The 10,895-nt window shown below is 51.3% G+C and overlaps 2 protein-coding genes across 6 annotated transcripts; both read right to left on the reverse strand.

The window, feature by feature from the left end:
* Positions 1–505: 505 nt before the first annotated feature.
* Positions 506–3,974, reverse strand: Stoml2 (stomatin like 2). Of its 2 annotated transcripts, none has more exons than XM_027931130.3 (10): positions 3,839–3,974; positions 3,282–3,419; positions 2,724–2,823; positions 2,529–2,587; positions 2,336–2,437; positions 2,051–2,185; positions 1,775–1,919; positions 1,576–1,655; positions 1,220–1,348; positions 506–788 (listed from the first exon to the last, which is right to left on the reverse strand). In XM_027931130.3, exons 2-10 carry the CDS (start codon positions 3,309–3,311, stop codon positions 651–653), a joined length of 918 nt encoding a protein of 305 aa, XP_027786931.2. In that variant the 5' UTR covers positions 3,312–3,419; positions 3,839–3,974; the 3' UTR covers positions 506–650. The 2 variants fall into 2 exon arrangements, with proteins under 2 accessions (XP_027786931.2, XP_027786929.2); XM_027931128.2 differs by lacking the exon at positions 3,839–3,974 and adding an exon at positions 3,652–3,799.
* Positions 3,975–5,703: 1,729 nt separating this feature from the next.
* On the reverse strand, positions 5,704–8,693 carry Atosb (atos homolog B). Of its 4 annotated transcripts, none has more exons than XM_027931127.2 (9): positions 8,604–8,693; positions 8,140–8,361; positions 7,393–7,902; positions 7,199–7,257; positions 6,902–7,007; positions 6,618–6,776; positions 6,339–6,407; positions 6,080–6,255; positions 5,704–5,981 (listed from the first exon to the last, which is right to left on the reverse strand). In XM_027931127.2, the coding sequence occupies exons 2-9, from the start codon at positions 8,284–8,286 to the stop codon at positions 5,828–5,830; spliced, it is 1,380 nt and encodes a 459-aa protein (XP_027786928.1). In that variant the 5' UTR covers positions 8,287–8,361; positions 8,604–8,693; the 3' UTR covers positions 5,704–5,827. The 4 variants fall into 4 exon arrangements, with proteins under 4 accessions (XP_027786928.1, XP_027786927.1, XP_027786926.1 ...); XM_027931126.2 differs by having other exon boundaries at positions 7,393–7,580; positions 7,695–8,361; XM_027931125.2 differs by having other exon boundaries at positions 6,080–6,234; positions 7,393–8,361.
* Between the last annotated feature and the right edge of the window lie 2,202 nt (positions 8,694–10,895).

Below are 10,895 nucleotides of genomic sequence, written 5' to 3' on the forward strand. Positions count from 1 at the left end.
TGAAGAACTTTGAAGCACTTAGCAGTACTACCGTGCCAGAGCAATTTTCCTGTGTAAAATCCCTAAACACCTGCCTCAAAACACATAACCCTACATGTAGCAGGAGGGAGATTAACTCCCCAGCTGGCAGTAGGCATGTGATTTAATCCTTCCATACTATCCTAGTTTCTTTTTCTATTTTTTGCAGTACTGGGGATTGAATCCAAGGGCACTCTGCCACTGAGCTAAATCCCCAGTCCTTTTTATTCTTTATTTTGAGATAAGGTCTAAATTGCCTAGGCTGGCCTTGAACTTGGGATCCTTCTGCCTCAGCTCCCAAGTTCCTGGGATCACAAGAGTGTGCCACTGCACCTGGCCCAGTTTCTCTTGAAGACAGAAAGGCAGATTCCACTTTACATGAAATTCATTCTTGCTCATGGAAGCATGAGTTCCCAAGAGCTGACAGGACTAGAGGGTGAAAAACAACAGTGGGTTTCCCAACTTCATTACCAATCAAAGAGGACAGTTTCTGGTGTACCACTAGTGAGTTTATTACATGATTAATAAGTTCAAATTAAAAAAATAAAACCCAAAATCTTGGCAGGGAGACTAAAGCCAGAAACTAATAGTGCTGCTTCTGTCCCCAGACTCCCTGGCCAAGGCCAATTCCACTAACTCAGTTTGACTCGATCAAGTTCTTCATCAAGATTTGCATCCGTGCCATGGACATCTCTGCCACTCCTGGTGGAAACCGAATTCTGGGCCCCTGGCACTGGGGCTTTGGTGAGGGCTCCATATACACCCATGGCCTGAGAAGAGGGAAAGAGAAAAAGCCATAAAGACAAATGGTGGAAGGTATAGCCGAACCTACCAATGGCTAAAAGGAAAAAGGTGTGGCTGGGACTAGTGAGCTTGGATTTTCTTTCTCCCCTCCCCTCAACCCTTAGACTTTAAGGATTTAAAGTCAGCTCTAGGAATCTCACTAACTATCAGAGCAGGGTGACCCTCAGAACACTAGCATAGGTATCTACAGAAAGGTATCTTGAGAGTTTCCTTATCTGCAGGAGTGAGTGAAAGTGTCTCATTCTTAGAGATTCCTTCTCTATAAGGAATGAAGAGAAATCAAGGGCCAAGGCAACCTGAAGATCTCCATGATGTGTTAAGTGGTGCTGATGATAGTGAGGGTTTCGGCCCCCAGGACTGGGGTTCTGTGCCCCTGGGGTCTTCAGAGAGCTCTAACCTGAGCCACCATACTGGTAACATCGCCAGGATTGGAAGGCAGTAGGATAGTGTTGGAGTCCTTGGCCAGTTTGGAGAACGCAGTGACATATTGCTCTGCCACAGTCAGTGAAGCTGCTGCATCTCCATTCTGTAGCCACAGGAGAATAAAATCAGGGATCACAGATTTAGAGAAGGGGATATTGGAAGAGAAAGGAGGTGAGGTTTCAAGAAAGAGGGTATGCAAGTCATAATACAAGCGCTTATGTAATCTGGCTCAGTAGGACCCCGAATGGCAGGAACTTCTCTCAAAAGTGGATGGGAGAACCCCCTCCATTGTCAATTCCTGTTCCCCACTCCTAACTGAGGATTTCTCACATGTTGTGTCAAAGCTGCGGCCAGGATGCGAATAGCTTCAGCCTTAGCCTTGGCCTTGGCCAGAACTGCACTAGCTTCTCCTGGAAGAAAAGATAGAGAGCTTAACCCATAAAATCAGAGTACCCCAAAGTTCCTGTCCCAGTACCAACTCTCAAAGACCCATGCCCTCCTCCTTCCTCAGCCTCTACCCTCTGCTCACCTGCTGCCTGATTTATTTGTTCAGCCTTTTCTGCTTCAGAGGCCAGGATCTGAGCCTGTTTCTTTCCCTCTGCCACATTGATGGCCGACTCTCGGGTTCCTTCAGACTCTAGAACTGTGGCCCGTTTCCTCCGCTCTGCCTCCACCTGGAAGCCCCCAGCAACCCTTATCAACAAACCAGGGGAAACCCTTACTAAGACCTCCAACTATACTCATGCCAGTAGGGAAGATACTCTAAGTCCCTCTGGGACTGGATTACCAAGGTCCTCTTCCCTACCTGCATTTGCATGGACTCTTTCACCCGGGGTGGCACATGGATATCCTTGATCTCATAACGGAGGCAACGGATGCCCCAGCAATCAGCAGCCTGGTTGATGGCATCCACAATGTTGGCATTTAGGGACTCCCGCTCCTAGAGGGAAAAAGATGTAAGCTCCACAGCTTTAACCTACCTACCAGGGAGCTAAGATAATAAGGGCCTGGGTCTGATCTTGTTTCCCAGAAAGGACTGACAGTGCCAAGCACATGCTTCAAACCCCAACTTTGCTTCAGATCCACGTACCCGGAAGACTTTGTCCAGAGAAAGTTTGCCAAGCTCTGATCTCATGGTCGTCTGAGCTAGCTGGGTGACAGCATACTCAGGGTCCTCCACACCATAACTTGCCTAAAGGAGAATGAAAAGTGTAAAAAGCTTTGGTACAGGATTTTAGTGAGGAGGGCAATTCAGAAGGCTGGATAAAGCAGGAGGCAAATACCTTGTAAGGGTCCATGATGCGTAGGTAAAGGACTCCATCAATCTGCAGAGTTACATTGTCTGCAGGAATAGAAGCAGGAGAGAAAATGAAGGTCACAGCCGTAGGTCCCAATCAGCTCTTTCTCCTAAGTTCTGGATCTATGTAGCAACCACATCCTAATGATCTCAGTGCACCCGTGTCACCCTGTACCCTCACCAAGAGTCACAGCCGACTGCTCAGGCACGTTGATGACAATTTCCTTGAGACTCTGCACATATCGGATCCGGTCTAACACAGGGATGAGGATGTTCAAGCCCTGGGAAGAGGAGTCATGGATCCTCAGAAGGATGGGGGTAATGCAGTTGGAATTTAAGCTAGGACTGGAGTAAGTAGGGAGTAAACATGTGCAGTAGCCCCTGCCAAGAGGTGTCCTCAGAAGCCTGGGATGTCACTGGTAAAGTAACCTAATAGCACCCGAATGCACGATTAGGCCTCTGAATGAAGAGAAAGGTAGGGAATGGGAGCCAGGAGAATAGCTATCTCTAGTCAGGACAGGTGGGGCTGAGAGAGTAGGTAGTAGCAAGAATGGACCTAAAGGATGCTAGGTAATAGGAAAAGGTGGTAACATGGGATGCAAGTCAGTAGCCTGGGCCCTGCTAGGATTGGTCCCAAGAGTTCAGAGCCAAAGGTGCAGACAGGCCCCAAGGAGGTATCACTCCCACATTCAAGGGATCCGGGCATCAGGCTGCCCCGAGGTGCGCAAAAAGTTCTCACTGGCTCCAAGATCCGGTGGAATCGGCCCATTCGCTCCACCACCCAGGCCTCCTGCTGCGGCACAAACAGTACTACTGTGTTTCGCGGCAATCCTGAGGAGGCGCGGCGCGGAGGACAGGGAGAAGCCTGCACAGCGCTCTGAAGGAAAGACAAGAGTAAGCTGAGACCCACGCCGGCCCAGCACCATGCCCCTCTGTCCCGAAGGCATCGCCCTAAACCTCGACTCACAAGGGTTCTCGGAGAATGACTCACGTGGGGCCCATGACCTCTGACCCCAGTCCTCTCCCAAAATTGGAATCCCTCTCCTTCCTAGCTGAGGACCCAGGTGATCTCTGTCCCGACCCTCTGGAGAAGGTTGTCTCATTCTCACCCTCAGCAAAAGGGCTCCACTGCCCCGCGCCGCGCGCGCCAGCATTTCCCACAGCCGCGGCGACCTCCGGAACCAACGAGACGCGGAGCAGAGAGGCCGCGCCAGAAGCCCTCACCCGAGGCTTTCCTTCAGCAGTTCCACTCCCCCGGATGTACTTCCGCCGTCTCTTCCCCCACTCCACACTCACCCAATCGGAGTTCCTTGGAAGAGCGTGTTTAAGTTGTTCCCGGGGAAACGCAGAGGGCCGGAGGCTGGTTTGTTCTGGTTCTGGTAGTTGGCGTCCAAAATCCGAGGCATCGAGGCCGAAGTGGAGTCTATTTTCCTCTCGCAGGTGACCCAGAAACACCTACTACCGAGTTCTTTAGCCCTACCTGATACCCAATTTACCCTCTAAAGTGTATAATCACGCCCGTGTGTTACCATAGCGACTGCTGAATTGGAACTGACTCGTTGCCATGGTTGCCACAGTGACATTCTGTGGTAGGCCTGCTGTATTGTGCCCAGCTCTCCCACTGGGGACTGACCCCATTCCCGTTGCCATGGTAATAGGGCCTAACTTCGCTCGTCGATTAAGCGGAGATTTACCCTCCCCTCTTTTCCCGAGGTACCACAGCTCTTTCCACTTCTTCCCAGTAGAAGTCTGTCAGGCCTGGTCCTCCCATAGAGTCCAGCAAACAGCATCAAGCTTCAACCTCGTCTAAAGCACGTCACCGTGCACAAATCCCTGATGCTATGACTCTCTTTTTAAGAAACCTGTATAATTGTCATCCTCCTAGGGCACTGAAGTTCTGAGGAGCTAAAATCATTAACAAAACCAGTATAGAGTTCAGCTCTCCCCCAGCACCCTCATTACCTGAATAAAAAAAGCAAAATCATGCCCCAAGAATCAGCAGGACTTAGCCCAAGACTTCATGGGCTCAGGCTTCCTCCACTCCAGAAGAAAGGGCAGGGTCACAGCTTCAGTTAGGCCCTCCATCACCCTTTACATCCTCTCTCCAACAGAAAAAAAAAAAAATAGAGCTTAGTTCAAGTTTCCAAACAAGAATTTATTATTTTTAAAATTTATTTTCCTAAAAAAAAAAAAAAGTACCAGGTACAATTTTTCCTGTTTTTTTTTTTTGTTGTTGTTGTTGTTTGTTTGTTTCATTTTGTTTTTGTTTTTTTCAAGTTTCAGCAAATGCTTGTTCCCCTCAGTCATGTCCCAGGAGTCAAGGGCTGAGGCTGGGTCTGAGTCTGGAGTGGGGAACAGGGTAGTTGGGAGCCACATAACTGAGTTTGAGGGATGCCCCTTATCCCAGCTGAGGTAGGTGGGTCAGAATCTGGCCAGGCGAGAGGAGACATCCCAGTCCTTGGCCCTGACTCTGTCCCCAGACACCTTCCTCAGTCAGGACCCAAAGTAAGGAGATATAGGCAAGAGGAAAGGGACAACTGAGTCTGGAGCCCTAGGTGAGGGGTGGTTAACCCCTGTGTGTGTGCATGCATGCACACTCTTTTTCTCACAAATATCACAAACACAAGCTTGTGCTTGCTCTCACACACACACACACACTCACATAAGTTGGCTTTCAAAGATGGATTGAAGGGTAGGGGAAGGGAAGGTAACAGGGAAGGACAGAGGAAGCTGAGTCTTTGGCTAGTGACTCAGTCCCTCTGGGACAATCCCTCTGTCCTCAGCTGAGGAAGAGCAGTTTTCTCCCTGCCCCCACACTTCAGCCTCTTCAACTCCTGAGTTTGGAGCAATATTTGAGAGTGAGAAAGGAGGAAGGGTGATGCCAATTATCAGGTTTGGGAGGTTACCAAGGCAATCCAATTTGAATAAATTATAAATTAAAAATAAATAAAATAAGAAGTGGCCCCTGCCCAGGACAGGGAGGCAACGCTGGCATGACTTGCCTGGGGACTTGGGACAATCTCAGGGTAGCTCTGGTTCCTCTGTACTACCTAAGCTGGCCTGGGAAACCCAAGGGAGGGAACAGGCACATGGAGTACCGGGAGTAGGGCAGGGTGTGGAAGGATCAGAAGCTTTAAATACCCAAATAATCAATTTGGGCATGAGCGTGGTGAGGACTTTAATTCAATCCTAAGGGGTTTTCGCCATTTCTCCACGTGTTTACTCTGTCCAGGATGGAGCAGGATGGGCAGGCCTTTGGCCCACCTAGGTTCAGAGCACTGGCAATCAGGGAAAAGGAGAATAACGTGGATTGTGGGGGGCCTCAGTTACGGCCTGCAGTTCATAGGGGAGCCCTGTGTCCAGCTCCAGGCTCCGTCGGGAAAAAAGCAGGCGGATATCTCCATGTAGGCTTAATCGGCCTGAGCGGGAGCTCCGGAACCTAGGGAAAGACAGTGTGATCAAGGTAAGAATCCAGAACTAGAGAAGCCAGGAAAGATTCTTTTATTCACGGAAGGGATACCTGGATCCTGTCCTTACCTGAGGTGCAGCAAGTAGCAGAGGAGGCGGTGGGTGGGACTAGCATTTCCCTCCTCACCCACAGGCACCAAAAAGAGGCGATGGCGCAAGAAGGTCATGTGGGCAGCAGGCATGTCCGAGAAGTCAAAGGTCACAAGGAACATCTTCACCACAGTCTGGTTGGGGTTAAATAAGGTCTGGGGGCAGGATATTCAAAGTTGGTATAGCCTAAGGGCTGTTTTCTTCTTTCCCCATGCCCAATCCCTCAGAGGACACTCACCACTTGAATGGTGCCCACCTTGGGCACGCTGTAACCCTTCCTCCCCAGGGGATTCAGGTCCACGACACCCTAGGAAAACCAAAGATCCATCAACCAAATTGGGGACCAGTAAAGCCCTGAATACCAGTCTCTCCAAAATCTCATTCTGGACTTGCTGCCACACTAGCCCTGACTTACTTTTAGGTGAAGAACATCTAAGGAATACCTTTCGGCCCCTGCCCTAGTCCCCAATCCCTCCTCCTTCTGAAGTGCTAACTTTGGTGTAAGGTCAAGTCATACCAGGAAGGGGGCCGGGGCATTTTGCTCAGAAACATCAAAGAAGGTGACAGTGACAGGCAGCGTGACATGCTGGGGACAGTAGGACCCACTAGCTCCAATCTCTGCTGTGAAGCCCTCAATGTGGCCAGATGGTGCAAAGCGTCCTCGCAACAATGATTCCTGGTGTTAGAGTGGGGAAAACACATTATGAGACAGATGCCATTATTTTCCTTATCCATCCAAGCCACATTCCACTATCCCACTCCTCCCAGGACCCCCCAATCACAAAGCCCAGGGGGAGCTACCTCAAAGTTGCCCAGCAGGGTACGGCTGACAGCAGGGGTAGGAACAGGGGAGGCACTGAGGGAGCTCAGCAGGCCTGGTCCCTTCCGGAGGCTTCGAAGGGAGCTCCTGGTAGGGGAGGGGACACAATGGGTTGGCTTGAGGAATTCTGGGATTCCTGCTCATATCCTTCGGCTCCACCCTTTGCCACTATCAAGTGGTTCCTGCTCTGGGGTCCCCTACTCTAGTGTTAGAAAGAAGATTACAGACTTTTGTGCCAATTCTCACAGATAGGGTAGAGGGAGAAGCTGGTCACTTACAGCTTCAGGCGACGGGCACTTTTCAGCCTCCGCCCCACGGGACTGCAGTCTCTTGAGTCCTATTGAGAGAAAACATTGAGAAAAGTGGTGGAGAGGAGCTCATCACAAGCTCTCAGAGGAACATCTCCACAGGCCTCCACCATTAATCACACAAATATCCTCTTAGTAGTAGATGAGCTCCTCTACAGGCTTACCAAAACAGGCTCCTTGGGCCCGGGCAGCAGGTGGCTCCAGAAGGGTGTGGCTTTGGCATCAGAACAGTTGGCAGCAGGAGGGTGGCCCAGGGTTCCCCGGCGCCTCCGAGGGGCTGGCCCCTCATCCTCAGAGCTGACATCCAGGGCTTCTCCAGCAGGAAGCAGCCTTCGCTTGGTAGGGCAGGGGCCTGGAGGTCCAGGGCCAGGGGGTGTGTGCTCGGGACTGTGCCCATTGGCAGTGCCAGGGGACTCCCTAGGCCAGGGGCTTCCCCCGTTGCCCACCCCAGCCACTGGGCTCTTACCCCCTATTTGTGCAAGACTGTGCAAATCAGTGTCAAGTGTGTGCAGCTGGCCTGAAGGGGCTGGCCCTGGAGACTCCCCCAGGGACCCCTGTCCCCCTGGATCTGGGGAAGCCCAGTCTCTGGTGTGCAAAGTATTGCAGGAAGCATTTGATGGGAGCCAGGGGGGTCTTCGGGCCCCTGAAGTCCAAGGTGAGGTGGCATTACCTCCCTGTTCCACAACACAGAGGCCATGATGGGAGAAATGCTGGCTGGCCACACCCAGTCCCAGACCCAGTCCCTCTGGGGCCAATAGCCCCACAGTAGATGGTTCTTCAGGGGGTAATCCCTCTCTGGCCCCCAGCCCAGGGCCTCTCTTCAGCTCCCGGGGACCCTCAGTAGGTGGGGCCGGCCGCTTCAGAGCCCTGTGAGGCTCAGAGGCACCAGCTGGAGGGGAAAAGATGGATACCTGGTAGACCCCGGGGGATGCTGCCCCCCCTGCTGGGCTGTAGCCCATGAGCAGGCCACCCTGGAGGGTCCCCTGTCTGACTGGAGGCTGTGAAGGGCCAGCCTCTGGCTCTGAGGATGGAGACGGCTCCGCCTGCACGTGGCGCATGAAGCCCCCCTTGGGTCAGGGGGGCCCCCCCACACGGCCTTTATGCTGGGCCTGGGTTGGGGGGCCTGGGGACATCTGTGCAAGAGAAGAGAAGAAAAGATCAGGGAAATTAATGAGTCTTCTCTTTCCAGCCGAGTTTCAGACCTTCCCTTAACCTGAAGAGGTGACCTTGAGAAATTCCTGGGGATGAAGGTATCCAAATCCCCAGATGGATTAATGGAATACAGAGGCCACTCTTAAAACTTCTGAGAGGATGACATTATTTAGCTCAAGTTTCTTACTGCACCTGCTCCCCACTCCCACTTTCTGGCACTTACCCCGATGAAGGGGCCTCAAGCCTAGATGTGTGTCCCCTCTTCCAGACTGATGCCTTGTTCCCCTAGCTTGCAGTCTGGTCCATGCCTGCTGCACTGGCAAGGTGACTGCCACCATTCCGGGCAGCTCCTGGGTTCAGCTGGACCCTGATGAAAGAACAGACATAAACCAGGATCTGTGGAGTCAGTAGTAAGGGCCCTCCCTGATTGTGGGCTAATAGAGTATACTCCAGGATACCATTCTCCCACACCATGAGCACTTCAGAAGTAAGCTCCAGATCCAGCACCCAGGCTGTAGAGCTGAGCTACCTGAGGAGTCACAGAAAGGTAGGTCTTGGTTCAATGTAAAAAGGAAGTTAAGAAATGAGGCAAAATGAACTATTTGTCAGGGCCACCATCTTGGGGACTCCTGCCCTGAATTGGAGGGGGGATGAAATACCCGCAAGATCCAAGAGATCATGTCAGCTAGCGGGTGGGCAGGGAAATAATTCAGCTCTCTTACTCAAGGCTGTGGAATTGCACAACTCTTTCCCATATGTCTATATGAAAAAGGACAAGTGGCACCCCACAGTGCTAAGGGCAGAGTTCTTGTAGACTGTCACACCCCATTACACTCTCCTCAGAGGCACAAACCTCAGGTCAGCTCAAAGCCAGCCCGATAGCCTTGAACTCCCAATCTCCCCCAGCAATCTCTTTTTAACAAGAGACAACAAATCCAATCAAAAACAAGTGGCAGGGGAGGAAGGGACACCAGAAGACACTTCCCAGGGCCTGCCCCTCCCCCTAGGCTCTGTGAACTAGAGATAAGGCAGCAGCAGGCAGTCAGCTGGAAGCAACTAGAAGTATCTCCATGCCCCTCCCCCAGGGTTCACATACCTAAAAACACCTATACCCAAACCACTGCTTTTCTGCCAGGGCGCATGATTGTCTTCATGGACTAGTGTACACTCAGGTGCCTATACTAGGGTAAAAAAATTGTCAAGCTGAAAGCCCCCAGGGTCAGCTTTCTCCCTTGGGCAAGCTTTTGCTGCCTGCCATCTACAATGCCCTTTCTCCTTCAAGGTGGGCCCTTTGTATGCCTATCCTAGCCATATTCTTCCTCCTTCAAATGCCAACCCTTCCACAAAATCAGCTCTGGGACTGGGCATGTAGCTCAGAGATATAGCACTTGCCTACTATGCATGAGGCCTTGGGTTCAGTTTCCAGCACTCTAAAATAAATAAATAAAGTACAACAGAAAGTCTGTTCTTTACCCCAGACCATAATCTTCCTCATCTGAGACCTCACCTATGGGAGTGTCACTACCTCATGTAAATATGAGCATCTTCTAGACCAGCCACAGGATTCCTGAAGACATGTCTGTGCCCCACTATCTTACTCATCTCTAAACACAGAGGAAAGCACATGACAGAACTCAAAAAGTGGAATGCTAGCCCCAGAGATTTGGGCAGCAATCCTGACAGTGCAGGGGGAAAACTTCCTGATGAGAAAAGCAGAGAGATTAATTGTATAGGAAGAATCAGCAACAACAGAAGTGGGGGGTGGGAGGTGGGGAGAGAAGGGATATTTGCACTCAGGGATTGAAAACCTTTCCTTTTCAAATTATTCTCATCATTGCATCCTACACTTTCCCATCTCATCAAGTCCTCATTAGAACTGAAATACCTAAGAAAATTCTGGTCCCTTGTGGTGGGTGGTATGGCTGGAAAGGGTGGAACACCAGTGGCAGTGTTGTCAGAGGATACAATGTGCACTCTCATCTCTACCCATCCATTTCTTCATCCAAGCCATACAGGTTCAGAAAGGGTCTTTTCCTTAGCACCCTCACATCCCATGTCACCCAGTTGCCTGCCTGAGCCCTTGCCCTGGGGAAGCCAGGTAATGACATGATGCCCTACTTGACCCTAGCATGCCTGGCATCTGCTCATTACCCCAGAGCCCTTGCAGTTCCTGTCCCATCAATGAGAAGCTGGAAGATTCACTCTCCTGCCACCCAGCCAGTCTGGCTCTAGACCATTGCTTCAAGCTGACTCATGGGGCAGGACTGCAGGGGGGCAGGGCAGGGTAGGCCAAACCTCACCCTCCATCGTGGGGTGGGCAGCAGCTGGCATCAAACAGCTGGGCCAGGCTGTGGCTAGCAAGGACTACAGCTCCCAACATGCCAAGGGAGCAAAACAGAAAAAAACAAGTCCCAGAATACCATGGGATCTGTACCCTCAAACACCTGCTAGGCCAGGGAGGTGACAGAGGTGGGTATTGATATAGGTAGAGCTCCTAGATTAATTCTCCCCTTCC

This window comes from Marmota flaviventris, chromosome 13 (genome assembly GCF_047511675.1).
Source record: "Marmota flaviventris isolate mMarFla1 chromosome 13, mMarFla1.hap1, whole genome shotgun sequence".
Lineage (NCBI taxonomy): Eukaryota > Metazoa > Chordata > Mammalia > Rodentia > Sciuridae > Marmota > Marmota flaviventris.